At 36.9% G+C, this 19879-nt stretch overlaps 1 protein-coding gene across 1 annotated transcript in view; it reads left to right on the plus strand.

Annotated features, from left to right (window-relative positions):
- The first annotated feature begins 6912 nt into the window (after positions 1–6912).
- The window catches only part of ASZ1 (ankyrin repeat, SAM and basic leucine zipper domain containing 1), a 31283-nt gene continuing 18316 nt past the window's right edge, over positions 6913–19879 (plus strand). Inside the window, exons 1-4 of the mRNA XM_007422923.2 lie at positions 6913–7011; positions 8486–8585; positions 10737–10859; positions 11820–11931. Coding sequence (XP_007422985.2) covers positions 6913–7011; positions 8486–8585; positions 10737–10859; positions 11820–11931 — 434 coding nt within the window. The remainder of the gene's footprint in view (positions 7012–8485; positions 8586–10736; positions 10860–11819; positions 11932–19879) is intronic.

Raw genomic sequence — 19879 nt, forward strand, 5'->3', positions numbered from 1 at the left:
GGAATTAGAACAGATTGTCAAATGGCATGCCTGCAAGCACTTAAAAGAATTATATCATTACCAGGAACTAACATAAATTTGTCGTCATTTCTGATTAATATTATAGTTTTTAATGACAAAGTCACTAATTTGGTAGACCACAGGAATGCTATACATATATTGTGTCCTTGAGTTTAGTAAAGCATCTGACAAGGTGGTATCATTGAGGTCAAGGATTTGTACTAGATGGTTCTGCATTCTCCTGATGGAGGAAATACCCAGTGAAATCTTCAAGGGCTTCATTCTTAATCCAGTGCTGCTCAGAGATGTGTATATTAGTGATATACTGTACAGTGGAATTTATACAAATACTGTAAGTCTTAGTATCCAAGAAAAAATGTTAGAGGTATATTGATTGGGAACATCAATGTACATATATTTGGTATAAATAAAATGAGAATGATGAGAAATGACAGGGCCACAGGTGTAGATGGTATAACCAGAGAAATGTGAACTTTGGTTGTGGTTTCCTTATGGAGTGGCTATGAAGCTTGTTTAATGTGTATGTGAAGATTGCACCTGTATCTGACAACACAAAGAATGGTATTATGACTGAAAAGATACAAAAGGTGACTTCTGGAGGAAGAAATGGCAGAATGGAGACAGCTGTGCAAAAAGCGGAGCCATTGACCATGGCAAAGAAAAAAGAGCTGGTGAGTAAAATGGCTCTTTGAACCTCTCTGGACAAGAAGAGGACTTGAGATCACCCACAAGTACTCCAGACAACTGCTCCTCGTGAGGAGACTGCAAGACATTGCTCTCTGGCAGGTTTAGAGCGCTGGGAGACAAGGGAATAGCCAGCTTTTTGCTCAAATCATGATCGGCACCTTTGACAGGACACTAAGTTCACATACTTCCTTTTCTAATCACTTTTGGAAATTGCTTGTTAACTACTTTTCAGCTATTAGAAACCTTTGTACTGACATGTTTGATAGCACCGGGTGAGCTTCCCTTCAATCCGTAACAAAAGAAAGTTTTAACTACAAGTTTAAGAACTTTAAAAAAAGTTCTTAAAGTTTTTTTTTTTATTATTTTGGAATAAACAGCAAAAAGGTGATGAAAACTTTGATTTTAGAAAGTTACAAACAGACTAAGGGTCCAGAAAAATTTGATATAAGATTTTGGAATTAATTTTAAAGAATCCTCCCCATGGGAAAATGCTTTTGTTTGAATTAATTTTTAAAATCTTATTATATATATATATATATATATATATATATATATATATATATAAGATTTTAAAAATTGGACACTAGAGGGAACTAAAGATTACAATTAAAGGAGAAGAACACATAAATTTCACTTACAAGTATAAAATGGAGCAAAATATTCTAACATTGGACTTTTGAAGGATATTTTTGAAAAATGGACTCAGAAGTTAATATTAATAGTGTCAACAGAGACATTTGCCTCTCTGACAATGGTTCCCAACCTTTTCTATGCCCATACCCCTAAGAAATGTTTGAACCCCTACAAAAGCAATATCACATTTGAAGATGAAGAAGTCTAATTTCTAATTCAGGTCAACAAATTGAACTTTAAAAAATAAGCTTTTAACTCAGTGCATAAAACATTGCACCCCCTGAAATTTCATGTCACACCTAGAGACTGTGTCTAAATGATGTTATGGAAGAGGAACAAGGTTTACCTGACAAGAACGAGACTGAATTGAAAGTGGATTTACAAATGACAGGCTATAAGAATGATGTGGAAAAAGATGTTACAGTGGATATACAAAAGAAACCAGCTGATGTTTTAATAATTAAAAATGATATACAAACAATAAACCAAGAGAGTGACCTGGATAATTTTCCTATATTGGATTTACAAAAGAGGCTTGTTAAAGCTTTGAAGAATTTTGAGAGAAGGGAAAAAGAAAAAATGAAATCAAGTTCTACAACACTATTTGAATGGACTAAAGATTAAGATTGTTCGAAGTAAAAGGAAGGAATATAAAGTTGGTTTATTTGATCAAGGTTAACATAGATATGTTCCGATTTCTGGTAACCCTTAATGAACTTTTGCTGATACCAGGATTGAAATGATTATGCTTTATGGATTTGTTTATAGATTAGAGATGGGATATGGGAAGAAGAGATTATTTGTTGTATTTTAAGAGGAGGTGATGTTAATATAATTCTTTATACTTGTGATGAATGTTGGAAGTAACTTCTTTATATATTTATTTTATTTTTCTTTATTATATTCTTACTTTCATTTACTATTTTTCCCTTTTTCTTTCCTGCAGTTTCTACTCTATTTTTCTACCCTTCTTTTAGTTTGCATTAGTTTTTACTATTCTAATTATAATCATTAATAACATTACTATAAAAAAAGAAAAATACAAAAGGTAGCTATTAGCAAATTAGAGAAGTGCAGTGTGGCTTTATGTCACATAAGAGGTATGGTGACCAGATCTTTGTCCCTCAGCAGGGGATTGAAAAAGTGAAAAGCCTCGAAGTTTGATTGCTGGATGTGGGTTACAGTGGTATATGATGGAAATAAAGCATGTGTGAGTTAGGAAATTATAATATGCTTACTTATGATAATGTTAGTGGTGTGTTGGTTGGAGACATCAGTGTGCATGTACTTTGGTATTAAGATGAAGCCATGATGTTGCCTGAAATCCAAATGATCTGCAGTGAATGATGGAATATGTAATGAAACAAAGAATATGGATCAAAAAAGTAATGTATCAAAGATCAAGATTGTTGCACTTGACAATGAAAATGAACTATTACAAGTTATCAAAAATGGCCCAAAACTAGAACAAGTAGATCAAATGGTCTACCTTGGGAGAACCTAAAGACTGGAAATGAATGGAGAATTTTTAAGACATGTAAATGTTTTAGAAAGATAGTGAGTGGTATTTTGTGAGGAATTCATGCTTGTTGAAAGAAGAAAAAAAATATTGTGCATAAGTGTGTGCTTCTGCTTATTTGTTATATGGTAGTGAGAGGTGGGTACACTAAGAGAAACATAAAAGTAAATTGAATGCAGGGAATGGATTATGGTGAAACAAAAAAACATAGGACAAGAACAAATGTTTGCTGAATTAATTTGATTGAATACAAAGTGTGACCTGTATGAAAGAAGTACATTGAGGTGGTTTGATCAAGAGAGAGAATGAATAAGTACAGAATTGCAAAACAAACTATGAAGGAAGAATAATTAGGTCAGGGAAGGGGAAGACTGAGAAAGTCAAGTTGGATGCAGTTGATGAGATTCTAAAGAAAGATGACAATAAGACAATGTATGAAATGCATACATTGTACTTGCATGTTAGCTATGTATGGCATGTATTTGCACTGGACTGCCATGAGCTTATTTCCAGCAGGGGGTTTGAAACGAAATTATGGTTTCTTCCTTTTTTTTCTCTTTTATGACTTTTTGTGTATATTTCACATATATGCAGGAGACACAAAGTATTCATTCAATTCCCACTTTAATTCCCACTCTCTTCACACACTACCAACAAGTCTCCAGTGACATCTTTTGAATGAGATGTTCGAAACGAAAGGATGAGTTGGTTTAAACCACTGTATGCTTTAATTAATTTTAGCTGACAGGTGAAAAACTCAAAGGTGAGCAACTGTGGAGAGTCTTTGTATTGAGGGTGCAATAAAAAAAAATTGAATAAACAAACATCAAATATCATTTATCATCTCTACTCATTTTGCACTCTCCATTTTGTGACTGAAGAGCAAAAAGAAGGCAGCTTTATAAACCCCAGAATGAATTAAATTTTATTTAAAGTTTTATTTATGAATGCTTCTGCTTCCTGTCTCATCTCATATATCATTTTACAGCATACTAACTGTGTACTCTTTGAGATTTGCATAAATCACAAGTCTGCAAATGTTCCCCCCTCCCGAACTAAAAGATTATTAGAAATGTAAAACACTTTATTTATAAGACCGTTGGCAGACAATGGAGACATGAAACTCATGTAGGAACACATGGGGCATTTGCCAGGTCTTCTGCAGAGTGTCAGTTAGAGTATAACAGCCAGTTCCAAGGTTCAATCAAAGTAACTTGTGACTCTCATTTCAGTGAAATATGCATCAGTAAACACTACTGATGCAACAGTACGTTGGAAATACTTGTGATGAATTATTTTTTTCCGAATGATATATATTGTTGAAGTGATACATCATATTTAGACAATGTGGCACTTCCTGAAGCCTCAGTCACTATCAAATAGAAAAATAAACATCCTTTTAAGCAATCCTGTATAAATGGGATTTTATTCCATTAATTCAATGTTAACTTCTTCGAAATCTGCAGGTGCAAAATAGGCTTGGAATTTATTCATTTGCTTTGGGGCTTACAGAAGAACAATTTAAAGTTGTAGCACCCCTTCTTGTAAATGTTTAGGGCAAAAAAAAAATTTACAACTGGAAATTGCATACAGCAATCTCTTTGCACCTGTTAGACTTCTGACCTTTAGATAAAGGGAGTCTTGCTGCACTTCCCTGGGTTTTACTAACCTGGCCTACTGTTGGTAAAATGAGTCTCTGTGTTTAATACATTAGGGCAGTGTTTCTCAACCTTAGCAGCTTTCAGATGGGTGGACTTCAACTCCCAGAATTCCTTGCTGGCTGGGAAATTCTGGGAGTTGAAGTCCATCCATCTGAAAGTTGCCAAGGTTAAGAAACACTGCATTAGGGAAACTTCTTATCTTTTGTCATTTATTTATTTAATTCAATTTGTATGTCTGCTCACTTACCATCCAACTTTGGCCAGCTAACATCCAGTTAAAAATATCAACAAAATAATTAAACAAAAGTTAAACTACATCTTGTTTGAGGCAGTTCACATATCCACAGCCAATAGACCCCTTCAATTGGGGTCACCTAATCTCCTGGCTCCACATCTGGAGAAAGGACCAGGTGTTCAACACCTTATGAAAGGACTATAGAATTAGGATCTTCTGGATTAGGCCTTCAAGGGGGCATGTTGTTCCATAGGGTGAGCACAGTGACAGAGAAGACACACCTCCTAGGCCCATTGGATGACACTGTTTAATAGAGCAAGTTGAAGCATGCCCACCCTGTCAGATCTTGTGGCACAGGCAGAAATAATTGAAGAATGATGGTCCTACAAATAAGCCTGGCCTGTGCTATGAAGGGCTTTGAAGATGACAACCAGCACCATCAGTTGCACCCAGAAGCCCATCAAGAGCCAATTTAGCTTACGAAGTAGTTGTGAAACGTGAGCATACCAAGGAAAGTCCCTGACTAGCCACACACTTGAAGACCACTCAGACGCTATAGTAGATCCAGAATACTGCAGCAAGGTGGACGACTCAGTTACAGTAGTGATGAATGCACCGTTGGAAGACTTGAAAGAACAGTTTAGGGACAGATTGTCATGGAAAAAAATCTATTATGTGACATCAAGTCAAAAATTACTCAGTGGCACATAATCAATCATGCCTCACATGAGAACTCTGGGTTGATTTGTTTGATGAACCATCGGTTTGTTTTCTTGGCTGTCCACGGTATTCCCAGGAGTCTTCTCCGAGACCAAAGTTCAAAGCTGTCAATACCCTTCCTATCTTGCTTCTTCAAAGTCCATTTGTGTCACTGCCTCCTCATAAATGATTTTTTTTTTGTCCACAATTATTGAAACATGAAATCTCCATTTTGCAACTTATTTCTTATTTTTAACTTTTAAAAACTCAACAACTGCAAATATCCCAGTTGGGATGATAGCTCTCAGATTAATGAAAGCTGGCTTAGCTTGTAGAAAAAAAGAATATTCATCCAATAAACATTTGACTGTTTAACAAGTTGGGAGGAAATAAAAGATGGTACCTTCTGCTGTATTAACATAAGATATGCGTGGGAAAGATAATTTTCTACCCTCCTATAATAAAACTTTCAGCTTCCCAGTTTGAAACATACTGTTCATAATCTAGCAATAAATATTAATCACTGACACTTCAGTCTTTAAACACATTTACCAGAGTGAGCTTATTAGATAGAAAGCATTTGAAATGTACCTGAAGAGACATGTTCAGGATTGTGGATCCTTGCAAATAATGAGCACAAATCTTTGAAAGCCAAAAACGGCTTTGAAAACTTGGCTTTGGTCCCAGGCCTGGGGTTGATGTTTATTATTGTTGATTTTGTTGTCTATTAGATTATTTTAGTCTGGGCTGTTTAATGTTTTTAGCTGTTTTTATGCTTTCTCTAGTTTTGTACGCCACCCAGAGTCCACTGCAGTTGGGCTGTCAATCAATCAATCTCTATAAACATTTAGAAGTGACTCTCGTTTTGCTTCCAAGGAAAACTACATCGACACTTTAAAGTTTCACGTAATTCAGTGAAAGAAACTTCCCTAGCCATCCTGTACATGTACCGTAAGAAGTAAGTCTCAGTGAAGCAAACACGGTTTACTCTCCAGTTAACAATGCATCGGGCCACACCCTAGAACTTTGCTGAAGGTAAGAATAACAGCAGTTCAACAGCGGAACCAATTACCCAAAATAATGGTACCTTCCCCGTCACCGGATGTCTTAAAGCAGAAGGTAATCAAGTACGCTTTAATTTAAGTGAAAACAGCTTTCAAACTTCATGAGTCTATGGTCTCATCTATTAGAACGAACGCGGTCCGATCAAGTGAATCACGCGGCTTCCGAAAGTTTCGCCGGGCTCTTTTCTTTGATGGCAGCGTTCGGAAGCACGTGACCGGAGACACCACCTTCGCGCTCTGCAGCTTTTCCCGCGCCCTGCTAGGCCCGAGGGTTCCGCGCGCTTGCGCTTGAGCGTAGTGGAAGAGTTAGGGAGGGACGACGTTTGCTAGAAAGCTCCTTTGCGCGGGTGGGGTCGTGTGAGAAAGACCCAGAGAAGCTAGGGCCGACGGTGGATGGCTGGCGGCACGGGTTTCCGCATGGTGCCCCCGGGAGACGAGACCAGCGAGAGCGACGACGATGGCTGGGATATCGGGTTCGTGTCCCAGGCACAGGTGAGAGGCAGCGGCGGCGTCCGAGAAGACCCGCAGGTGTAAATCAAAGTGTGATTCGATTTCCTTGGGGCAAGCCAAGGCGCGTGCTTCAACCACGCACGTGCTTCTTTTTTTCCCGCCTTCCGAAGTCTTTGTTGTGATAACAGTTTTACAAAGTAGGCGACACCGAAAGAATGAGTAAATGTGCATCAGGCCCAAGATCACCCAGTGACCTTCATGGGTGGAATTTTCTCCTGATCTAAATCTTTATCAGCCACAGCTGATTTTGCTCTTTTCCGAGTATTTATTTGACAAATGATGCTAATTCTTTGCTAAATTAAACCTGATGGGCTGTAAACACATTGCTTGGTATCCACGTGTGGTCGTTATTGGAATCCATTTTACTTACAGATTGCAAGTAAATCATGATCAATCATTTACCGTCAAAATGGCTAAATTTGTCCAGTACATATGTACAAGTGTATATATTGATAATATTGGTTACAGTAAGGGCCAACATGCTGTGCCTGCATCAACTCAAAGTTCCAGGTTGAATAACCTAAATCATACATCACATAGGCCAGCTATTAAGTTGATTTTCTCAAATCAGATATGTTTTGGATTTTCTGGCATGAGAAAGTTGTGCAGGTAGCTCTGTGACTGTGCTGTCTTAAGCATGTTTATAAGTAAATCCACACTACTCAGTAATGCTCCTGTAAGTAAGTAGGACTGTAACCTTATTACAGGATATCAGTAATTTCATACTAATGTAACATTGTAAAGAATAACCAAGACAGTTTATGGCTGCATAGGAGTGGACTCCAATAATGATAGATTTGGATCTCTTCAGTGGCTATGGTTGAACATAATGATAAACCAGCCTTATAATTTTGGTGATAGGGCAGTCTAATAAGAGCCAGTTTGGTGTAGCAATTAAGGCCACTAGGCTAGAAATTGGGAGACTCCGTTCTAGTCCAGCCTTAGGCACAAAGCCAGCAGGGTGACCTTGGGCCAGTCACTCACTCAGCCCTAGGAAGAAGCAGGCAATGGCAAACCACTTCTGAAATCTTGGCAAGAAAACTGCAGGCAAAAAAAAAAAAGTCCAGGCAGTTGCCAGGAGTCAATGCTGACTTGAAGGTACCCTCCCCCCAAAAGGGGGGGGGGATTCTAATGGCATTTGAATCCCATTTCACTTCTCTCTTTAGTACAACTACTGAGCAGTGCATCTTGATTACTTATTTTTAGCTTAACCTCTTTCTAAATGTATCCAGTAATTTGAATCATCAGTGCATCTACTTTTTACTACATAAAAACAATACAGAGGGTACATTAGTGGTTAAAAAGTGGTCTTTACTTAGAAGAATAAAATATTTTTAAGTTTAGTTTTTAAAATGTTTGTCTGCTTTTGTTGTAACTCATGAAGCAGTTCATATAATAGTCCTAATATTGAATTAGTAAAATTACATATTGTAGCATAAATCTCTTGTTTACCTAGTGTTTAGATGAAACCTTGCATACCCAGGATAGAAATGAAGTTTTGAAAAAAGCATTAACTGCTGGAAACTTGTCTGTCATTGAAGAACTCTTAAATACAGGTATGAGTAATGGATTATCAGCTAAATGTAACACATTTTGAAAGTTCAGTTTTTACTGTAGTGGATATCTGTATTCCTCATCTGGGCACAGAATATGATCTTATTTAGATAAGTACTGTATAGGGGCTTATGGATCTACATCAATGACCTCATCCTTTTTCATCAGAGGAAACTACTTCTGAATTAGAAAAGTTCTAATTCAAAATTGATTTAGAAAAAAGAATAGTAAATGTGCTTTAAGAAGAAATAATAGAATTAACATTTTTGTCTTGGAAAGAATTGAAAGTCTGAAGACTTCATAATGGAAGTGAATTACATATTCTGGCAATCAGAAACATTAACTTTGAGCCATTAGGCTAAAATGACCCAACTTCAAAAATATTAAAGAATTAGATTGCTTTATCCTTCAATTTTCCTATTTCCTATTTTGACAGCTTTCAGACTTATATGGATAATTGAATGTCTTTCTATGTCTATTTCTATATCATAAGTGATGAATACTTGTGATAGTGTGCTATGAATGCACATAGCAGTAAGCCACAGTTTGCAACACATTTTAATTTGTGTGAAACAATGTAGCCATTGATCTGATAGTATACATGTTTTTTTTTTCTATTTTGTAAAAAATAAAGCTCTACAGAAATCAAGGATATTATTGTAGATTTTGTAGATTTTGTAGATTATATTACAGAAATAATCTTTCTTGTTGGCCTGCTCACTTGGCTTCCATGATTTATAGCAGACTGGTCGGTGAAGGACAGAGCAATATGATATTTATTATTTAATCAATTTATTAATTGTCTCAATCGCCAGTGCAAATCTTGGTGGTGCAGAAATATAAAAGAACAGTTTAGAACTGGCTAAATAGAGCCAACAAGCATATATAAACCACCCAAATTGGGAAACACCAGTACAAGCTACATACACCAGTGATGTCACAAATCATCAGTCCCAGGCCTTATTGGTTGCCTGCTGTATTTTCATGTTGTCTGAGGTGGGGGGATGCTTTACCTGTTTGGGAGCCTATCATTATTAAAGGAAAAGACTGGTCTAGGGTAGACAGATATTCTAGAAATAAAAAACTTTTTTTTTTTTTTGGGTAAAGGATTGCATTCCATTGTGAGTAATCACTGGGGAGTCCATGTGAACAGTGGGTTGTGTTTAAATAAACTTAGGGCAGGGCCATCTGTAGATAGTGGGTGGCCCCATCTGTAATATCTCTGCCTAATATTCCATTTCTATCTGTCTTTTGTTTTCTAACATCTTCTATCCATATCTTCTCACTTCCCCACTCAACAGGTTAAAATAAACTGTTTGCGGATGATTTTTGAAATAAGGAATGCAAGAAATGAGGCTGAAAGTCATATGTTGCCCATCCCTGCAGTAAAGTGATGTCAAGAACATTTGAAGACCTTAATTGTTGTAAAGAACCTTTCATTAGGCAGTTGTTGCAGAAAAACTAAATAGATTTTAAGTCAAACTATACTTTACAGATTTGTAGTAAAAGAGCACTGCCTGAATGTGGCACTGATATTGTCATCTGGTTGACTGCTATCAGTCTGAACTATTGGGTTTCAAACTAGTACTTATCTAGTGTAATTATCCAGCTTCCTTTTCTAAAATTTGAAACAGGACTATTGACCCTATGTAATACAAGGCAAATAATTAAAGGCAAAATGATCCTTTGATGAAACCAATGCATTTCACCTGAAAGAAAATACATATTCCAACTGCTTCTTTCAAAATTCTTTTAAACATTTAGGGAACAGTGGAGTTCAGACAACTTAGTTCTCTGAAGGAATATTATATTCTCACTTTTTATTTTACTGTATTCATTTTATGGTTTATAAAATGATTCACTTCACTGCAGACTCATAGATAATGTCCTGATAATAAAATGCTGGCTGCTTTCATTGATAGAAGAAACGTGACTTGGCTTGCTGTTTACATACCTTCAAAGATGAAGATAGAGAGGTCCAGAGAGTGAATGGTTCTTCAGAGTGCTCTGCCAATTCTACTGTCTGTTACTGGTGTTTAGGTAGTTACAGACTTTTACAAAAGGTTAGGTCATATCAAGCATGTGCAGATTTCTATAATAGAATAAAACATCATGGATTTCTGATTTATTAAATGCATATATAAATGTTACAGGCACAAATGTAGAGTCTACCCTTAAGTTTGGATGGACTCCCCTCATGTATGCAGCCAGTGTTGCAAATGTGGAACTTATGCATCTCCTTCTGGGCAGAGGTGCAAATGCAAGCTTTGAGAAGGGTAAGTTTTTATAAATGAACCATTTCAAGGATATGTTCCTAAGCATTCAGTATAATAATAAAAAATGTTTATTTAAAGACACAGTGACTTTGGCAGACCAAACTAAACACATCATGCATAAAGTATTCTTTGTATTCTCTCAGTGCTCCAAAAATACCTTGCTAATACCTGTGCTGTGACCTTATTTTCTTTATTATCCTGCACTTCTTTAATTTGCTTTTGGATGCTGCCATTCTACTTACTTCTGAGTGGAATGTAGAGTTGCAATTCTCTTGCTACATTTCTTAGCTCCTTAAATGTTGTGGATCTTCGTATTGGTAACAGCAATATATCAGGAGTCAGCAACCTTTAGCCCGTTTTTAGACCAGGCAGCCCTAAAATGAGGGACTTTGGGCATTTGTTTTTGGGGGCTTTGGGGAGAAAAAGAACAAAATGCACGCTGTAACCATGCATTTAACCTATAGTTATCCTGAAATTCCCCCAAATCAAGCTACTTTTGCCTGTTTTGGAAGTGGCTATATGGTGCCTTAAGTTTTTTAAAGAAGAAAGCTTCATTCCCTGGAGGCTAAGAACCTAGCTACAGCTAACTGGAAACTCAGCATTATCTCCAGAGTAGAGGTAGCAGGTATCCAAATACAAGTTGCAGGAGAACAAGGCCGGGAGCTTGGTACGTCTCCACCTTCTGCTTGGGTACACCCCAGAAACATCTTGTTGACTAACATGAGAAATAAAATGCTGACTAAGATGAGTCTTGGCCCTGATTCAACAGATCTGTTTTTAATTTCTTGGAAAACTTGGTGTTAGACTGATGTTTAAAAAATCAGTTTACAATCCAGTTATATGTCATGTTTGTAATAAGTTTGTAAAAACTTCATGTTTTTGTGAAGTATTCGTTGTGCCTGGTTTATTCTACAGAGTTGATGGTCTTTTTCAACTTGTTTTTAAACAATTGCTGTTTAGATCATTATACAGTATTGATGGCCGCATGTACTGCGTATGGTTCAGAAGAGCAGATTTTAAAGAGTGTAGAACTACTGCTTTCAAGGAATGCAAATCCTAATGCTGCATGCAAGTAAGCACAAAATTTATATTCCAGATTGCTGAAAAATTCATTTCATAATAAAGTAATACTTTATTCTTTGTATTGGATATCTACTGTTAACTTTATTAGTCCTATGTTGTTTTTCTTCATTTACTACCAACTGCATTTGACAAATGTTTAACTATTTATTAATGATATCTAATGTATGCTGTATTCGCCATAAATATATAAATAATTAATTGCATCCAGTTGTGACTGTCCATTAGAAGAATGGAAGATCATATGTCTTCCATTTAACTTGTTCACGCAGTTCTGTGCTAGCAAATGTGTACTTGGAGATTTAGAGCAGGTTTGATTGGCACAGAGAGGAATACAACAATTGAAATTTATCTTCTGGAAGAAAATTGTTATTGCACAAATAAGTCTAAATCTACATCTGTGATTGCATTGGTTACATTTTGCTGAGTAATTTTAATGCAGTATTTAGTGGACGTGTTATTTCTGCAAAAGGGAGTTGGTTATTTAGAACTAGCAATGAAGTCATTATGTTTGCTATTTCCATTAAAGGACCTGTCTTTGGAGATATTCCCTTTTCCTGTTTAAAAAAAATATTGTTCATAAAAGCAATAGACTATACACTCTGGGAGCACTTTTGTGATTTGCCCATGTGTAAGTTCCATTGGTACTGTGCAGATTCTTAAATATTGTCAGTAATAGTGACCTGTTCAGTTTTCCAATCTTGAATGTATAGCACAATCCTATACATGACTTCACAGAGGAAAATTCCATTAAGCCTGTGTAAGCATGACTAAAATTTCAGCCTTAATTTGTTTCTAATTAAAGACTTGGAACAGTTGCAGCAGCTGAATTGGCAAGAATCGAGACTGCAGATTCTTTACTATATTAATCTTATGTATTAATTTTCAATTAATAAACTGCTTTGAAATAATATTTTCTCTGTTAGAAATATTTACCAGTTTGGAGCATTTCTCTAGTAGAAGGAAGCTATCTGAGTAGCTTAAGTGATGGTCTGCAAAGTTGCATTCCTTTCAAGTTTTTCTAACTAGTATTCTATAGTATGTGAAGGGAAAATAAAACTAGGGAAAGAACTAACTTCATTCTAGTTTAGAAAAGATAATTTTGCTGTTTTAGTCTCTTCATTACAGGTTACCAGGCAGTGGGTGGCTAAAACGGTGTGATAACTTACAGTGCATTCGGAAAGTATTCAGACCCCCTTCACTTTTTTCAATTTTGTTATATTGCAGCCTGATACTACAATTGTTCAAATTCATTTTTTTTTCTTATTAATCTACACTCAGTGCCCCATAATGACAAAGTGAAAACAGAATTTTAGAAATGTCTGTAAATCTATTAAAAAGGAAAAACTGAAATATCACATGTACTTAAGTACTCAGACCCTTTACTCAGTACTTTGTTGAAGTACCTTTGCAAGTACCAATTATAGCCTCGAGTCTTTTTCGGTATAACGCGAGAAGCTTTGCACACCTGGATTGGAGGATTTTCTGCCATTCTTCTTTGCAAATCCTCTCAAGCTTAATCAGGTTGGATGGGGACTGGCGGTAGACAGCCATTGTCAGGTCTCTCCAGAGATGTTCAATAGGGTTCAAGTCAGGGCTCTGGCTGGGCCACTCTAGGAGATTCACAGAGTTGTCCCTAAGCCATTCCTGTGTTGTCTTGGCTGTGTGCTTAGGATCGTTGTCATGTTGGAAGGTGAACCTTTGGCCCAGTCTGAGGTCCTGAGTGCTGTAGAACAGGTTTTCATTGAGGATATCTCTGTCCTTTGCTCCATTCAGCTTTCCCTCAACCCTGACCAGTCTCACAGTCCCTGCTGCTGAAAAACACCCCCACAACATGATGCTGCCACCACCATACTTCACTGTTGGGATGGTATTGGGCAGGTGATGAGCAGTACCTGGTTTCCTCCAGACATAACATTTAGAATTGAGGCCAAACAGTTCAATCTTGGTTTCATCAGACCAGAGAATCTTGTTCCTCACAGTCTGAGAGTCCTTCAGGTGCTTTTTTTAAACTCCAAGCGGGCTTTCATGTGTTTTGCACTGAGGAGAGGCTTCTGTCTAGCCACTCTGCCAGAAAGCCCAGATTGGTGGAGGGCTGCAGTGATGGTTGTCCTTCTGGAACTTTGTCCTATCTCCACACAGGATCTCTGGAACTCAGAGAGTGACCATCGGATTCTTGGTCACCTCTCTTACTAAGGCTCTTCTTCCCCGATTGTTCAGTTTGGCCAGGTGACCAGCTGTTGGAAGAGTCCTGGTTGTGCCAGTTTTCCATCTGAGAATTATGGAGGCCACTGTGCTCTTGGGAACCTTCAATGCAGCAGAAATTTTTTGGTAGCCTTCCCTAGATCTGTGCCTTGCAGTAATCCTGTCTCTGAGCTCTGCAGGCAGTTCCTTTGAACTCATGGCTTTTGCTCTGATACAGTATGCATTATCAGCTGTGAGGCTTCTATAGAGAGGTGTGTGCCTTTCCAAATCATGTCCAATGATTTAATATGATTATTGGTGGACTCCAATCAAGGTGTAGAAACAGCTCAGCAATGATCAAGAGGCACCTGAGCTAAATTTCAAGTGTTGTTGCAAAGGGTCTGAATACTTATGCCAATGTGATATTTCAGTTTTTCCTTTTTAATAAATTTACAGACATTTTTAAAATTGTTTTCACTTTGTCATTATGGGGCACTGAGTGTAGATTAATGAGAAAAAAATGATATTGAACAATTGTAGTATCAGGCTGCAACACAAAATTGAAAAAAGTGAAGGGGGTCTGAATACTTTCCGAATGCACTGTACATCTATGGACATTGAATAGTATCAAAAAAAGATTAAGCTGGTGCATCTTCCCCAATACTTAAAATTTACCATGTAGTTGTACCAAATTAAAATACATCTTTACCCTTTGAGTGGCTAGTACACATTATCATGTGGTTCTTTTCCCACTACATTTAGAGCTAGATAAATGGCAGGCACTTGCTTCAAAAATGATACGAAAAGTTCTTTGGATCTCATGCATGCCCAGCACCTTTGTGATATTCATTGAAGCAGGTCATTTCTTGTTCAGGTTTCTGTACAAGTCTAAAAAAAATGAAGATGTTTTAAAAGTTTTAACTGATTAAAAGAAATATGAAGCATGTGCCCAGAATAATAATTGAAGTATACATAGCCCTAGTAAATGGCCGCCTTCCTTCATACCGCAGTTACTTAATAAGTCAGTCTTATGCTAAGGTCTAAGGAGCAGTCATGGTGAAAGACAGCCCATTGGGAGGGGGGAAAAAACAGGATTAAGATTTGTTCTTTAAGGTTCCCCTACAAATGCATTTTCAAAATATCTATTAAGTTATGTTGCCATTTCAACTTTTTTAAATTTATTTTTTATTATTGAGAAGAAAAAGAAAACACATAGAAAGTGCTTTAACCAAAATGTGAAAGAAATACAACAAAGAAAAAAATGTTAATACGTCATTGTAACAGTAAACAATTACAATTTTATGTATACTTATCTAATGCAAATATTATTCAAGTACATATTTATTTCTAGTTGCCATTTCAACTTTGATTTCATGTTAACTATTTTATCATAAATAGTACTCTAAGAATGGATGATGTCATTTCCCAATGTCTGTTCATAAGTATGCCTAGTAAAAGCAATATGCAATAATTAACTACCTACAGTGAAGCCACCAGACCATGTCTGGATCTGTGTGATCCAAAGGACAGAGTCTTCCAGAGAATTCCAGAACATTCTGTTTCTGGACCCATAGGTTTTCCCACATTCTTGGTTACTAATTTGGAGTCCTGTTTGAAGCAATGTGAAACAATAGTGTACTATTTTATTCTAAGTAGGAGCTTTTTGTTGTTGTTGATAAATTGGTTAATGTATGAGGTATTTAACTAATTGCTTAACGTTTAATTTTAACAGAAAATATTTATTGCTGCTGATAAGTACCATACTAGCACTACTGTGTAATTTCACTGGCCTTGACTTTATCATACTATGATGGTTAACTTTGTCAAATGACATATCTCAATACTTGCAAATAGCCTGGGAAAAGTGTCACATTTATTCTTTAGCTAATAAACTTTATCACACATGGTATCTAAACAGAGATAGAGGACAGTTACATAAACTTAATAATTTACTATAACATAGATCTTCTGTTTCTTTCCATGGAAGAAAAATTATCACTCATCAGTTTGAAGCATTTTAAAAAAATACTTCCTGTATGTGAACTATAACTATTACAATGTTCCTTATTCTAGAGACATACCCTTGAGCATCGGTTTAATGCATACATTCTTTGGCATATTTTTGATATAAACAAATGTCATATAAGTGAGTTCTACAGTGTTGAGTTTTCCATGTAGTACATGAAGACCAAAAAACCCCTAAGAAGCTTATATAATAAAAGTGGTCCTGAGAGAGAATTATTTCCTAAAAAGGGCATATTTAAAAAAACAAACAAAAAACTCTGATTTTCCTGAATTCCAGCATTATCTGTTGTTGTTGTTGTTTTTTAATTCTAAAAGGTTCCTTCTTGCCTTTCTGCCACAGCTATTTGGCTGGATAGTGCTGAATTATCTTGTAATTTGATTATCTTGTAATCTTACGCCCCTATCAGGCACTCCTGGTGGACTATAAGCTTTATTTAAGTTGTATTCCCCTGTCGTATACTCAGTTTCTTAATGATTAGTGCTGAAGATGAATCTTTAGGAATCATTCTCTATATAGAGAACGTTTGGTTGAAAATAAAACCCAGAAAACAACCAACAATCTTTAACAGACTGGCAAACCAAACAGAAGAGTGGCGTATGTCTTCTCAGAGATGAAATTCTCAATGAGGAGAGACATATTAGTAACAGAAGAGTGCAAATCCCTGATGTATACTGGGTACCAAATTTTACTGATACTGAATGATTGTATTGCCTTGTTGGTTATTTCATTGCCTACAGCAGTGTTTCTCAATCTTTCTCAACTCTGGTTGGTAAGTTGTAGGAGTTGAAGTCCACACACCTTAAAGTTGCTAAGGTTGAGAAACACTACGCTAGAGATAGATACATTACCTTAGATTAGAAAGAAGGAAGGAGGAAGAAAAGAATAGGAATATTCAGAGGCAGTGACCACGTTACTGCCAGGTAATTCTTTTGAATGCCTATGTCATTTCAAGTTGATTTATAGCTATGAGAAAAGATAAAGTTAAAATGTTATCTATATTTTGATGGATGTTGGAGAGGAATAGAAAAGAGCTGTGCAGTGCTTTGGTTTTGAAAGGAAAAAGGGTTGTTCGGAGCATATCTGGGTAAATGTGTCATAGCGCAGCTGTGTAATCTCAGAAAAAGACTAGGTGTTCTAAGGAGTTACTGGCAGATGCTGTGTGAATACTTCTCACACTCTACTCTTTTCTTTTAAATCCAAAGTGCTGCATAGTCTACAGTACAGGGTCTTGAAATAAGGATTTAAATATTTGGCTTCTTTTCTCTAGTGACTGCTGAAGTTTGGAAATAAGCCTATTTTCCCTCACATTTTTTTTATTTGAGATTCTTTTCTCTTTCCCTGCTTTCTAAAGTCTTCTCCTGCCAGTTACTTAATAGTACTGATTGTTGGTACTAGTTGTTTTGTATGTTTTAGTCAGTAATTAATCTTGCTTCTCGGCCAGGCTAAGCAGGGAAATCTTTGGTATTTTTCCAAGTATAAGGTATGCATGTTGCAAAATATGTAAAATGGGTCTGAAAATAGGGAGTTCTTAAAAAAAGCCATAGCATTACATTATGACAAAAACATTTCCATATACCTTGAAATATTCAAGTATTATACCTGGGAAAAACCACAAACATTTGCCATCATGGAACCCATTATACAGTGGGGCAAAAAAGTATTTAGTCAGCCACCAATTGTGCAAGTTCTCCCACTTAAAAAGATGAGAGAGGCCTCTAATTTTCATCATAGGTATACCTCAACTATGAGAGACAAAATGGGGGGAAAAATCCAGAAAATCACATTGTCTGATTTTTAAAGAATTTATTTGCAAATCATGGTGGAAAATAAGTATTTGGTCAATATCAAAAGTTCATCTCAATACTTTGTTATATATCCTTTGTTGGCAATAACAGAGGTCAGACGTTTTCTGTAAGTCTTCATAAGGTTTTCACACACTGTTGCTGGTATTTTGGCCCATTCCTCCATGCAAATCTCCTCTAGAGCAATGATGTTTTGGGGCTGTCGCTGGGCAACACGGACTTTCAACTCCCTCCAAAGGTTTTCCATGGGGTTGAGATCTGGAGACTGGCTAGGCCACTCCAGGACCTTGAAATGCTTCTTACGAAGCCACTCCTTCGTTGCCCGGGCGGTGTGTTTGGGATCATTGTCATGCTGAAAGACCCAGCCACGTTTCATTTTCAATGCCCTTGCTGATGGAAGGAGGTGTTCGCTCAAAATCTCACGATACATGGCCCCATTCATTCTTTCCTTTCCACGGATCAGTCGTCCTGGTCCCTTTGCAGAAAAACAGCCCCAAAGCATGATGTTTCCACCCCCATGCTTCACAGTAGGTATGGTGTTCTTTGGATGCAACTCAGCATTCTCTCTCCTCCAAACATGACGAGTTGAGTTTAGACCAAAACATTCTACTTTGGTTTCATCTGACCATATGACATTCTCCCAATCCTCTTCTGGATCATCCAAATGCTCTCCAGCAAACTTCAGACGGGCCCGGACATGTACTGGCTTAAGCAGGGGGACACGTCTGGCACTGCAGGATTTGAGTCCCTGGCGGCATAGTGTGTTACTGATGGTAGCCTTTGTTACTTTGTTCCCAGCTCTCTGCAGGTCATTCACTAGGTCCCCCCATGTGGTTCTGGGATTTTTGCTCACCGTTCTTGTGATCATTTTGACCCCTTGGGGTGAGATTTTGCTTGGAGCCCCAGATCAAGGGAGATTATCAGTGGTCTTGTATGTCTTCCATTTTCTAATTATTGCTCCCACAGTTGATTTCTTCACACCAAGCTGCTTGCCTATTGCAGATCCAGTCTTCCCAGCCTGGTGCAGGTCTACAATTTTGTTTCTGGTGTCCTTCAACAGCTCTTTGGTCTTGGCCATAGTGGAGTTTGGAGTGTGACTGTTTGAGGTTGTGGACAGGTGTCTTTTATACTGATAACAAGGTCAAACAGGTGCCATTACTACAGGTAAAGAGTGGAAGACAGAGGAGCCTCTTAAAGAAGTAGTTACAGGTCTGTGAGAGCCAGACATCTTGCTTGTTTGTAGGTGACCAAATACTTATTTTCCACCATGATTTGCAAATAAATTCTTTAAAAATCAGACAATGTGATTTTCTGGATTTTTTTTCTCATTTTGTCTCTCATAGTTGAGGTATACCTATGATGAAAATTACAGGCCTCTCTCATCTTTTTAAGTGGGAGAACTTGCACAATTGGTGGCTGACTAAATATTTTTTTGCCCCACTGTATGTGCAAGGCAGAAAAGGGATTTGAGAAGTATGAAACTCTCAGCAACGTAACATCCAGAAGAGCCATATTTTACTTTTTTTTTTTTTTTTGGTTAAAAATATAATTTCACCATCATCTGTCATGCTTCTTTTCTGTCCGTTTGTAAGGGTGCCTATTTGATGTATCTGTTGAAACATTTCAACTGGAGATGAAATACATACTTGTAGATGTCATCTACAGAGATTAGACACAGATTAGTAGTTGATGTTCAATGAAGCCTGTGTATTTTGGTTACAGTTAAATAGCAATTTAAAAACATAGTTTATATTGCTATTGTTTCTCTGACATCTATGCCGTGGATTATTTTTCAGCTGCCTTACCCAAGTAACGTTGCCTCTTGTTATTCAAAACATTAAATATTTCAATGTTATAAGGGAAAGAGTTTTTTGGTCTTTGCGGAAATCATGTTCACATGCACGAGAGTTGTCATAGATTTATGCATT

This window comes from Python bivittatus, unplaced genomic scaffold (genome assembly GCF_059951505.1).
Source record: "Python bivittatus isolate LINGU-HERP-01145 unplaced genomic scaffold, Pbiv_v1 ctg000330_np1212, whole genome shotgun sequence".
NCBI classification, from domain to species: domain Eukaryota; kingdom Metazoa; phylum Chordata; class Lepidosauria; order Squamata; family Pythonidae; genus Python; species Python bivittatus.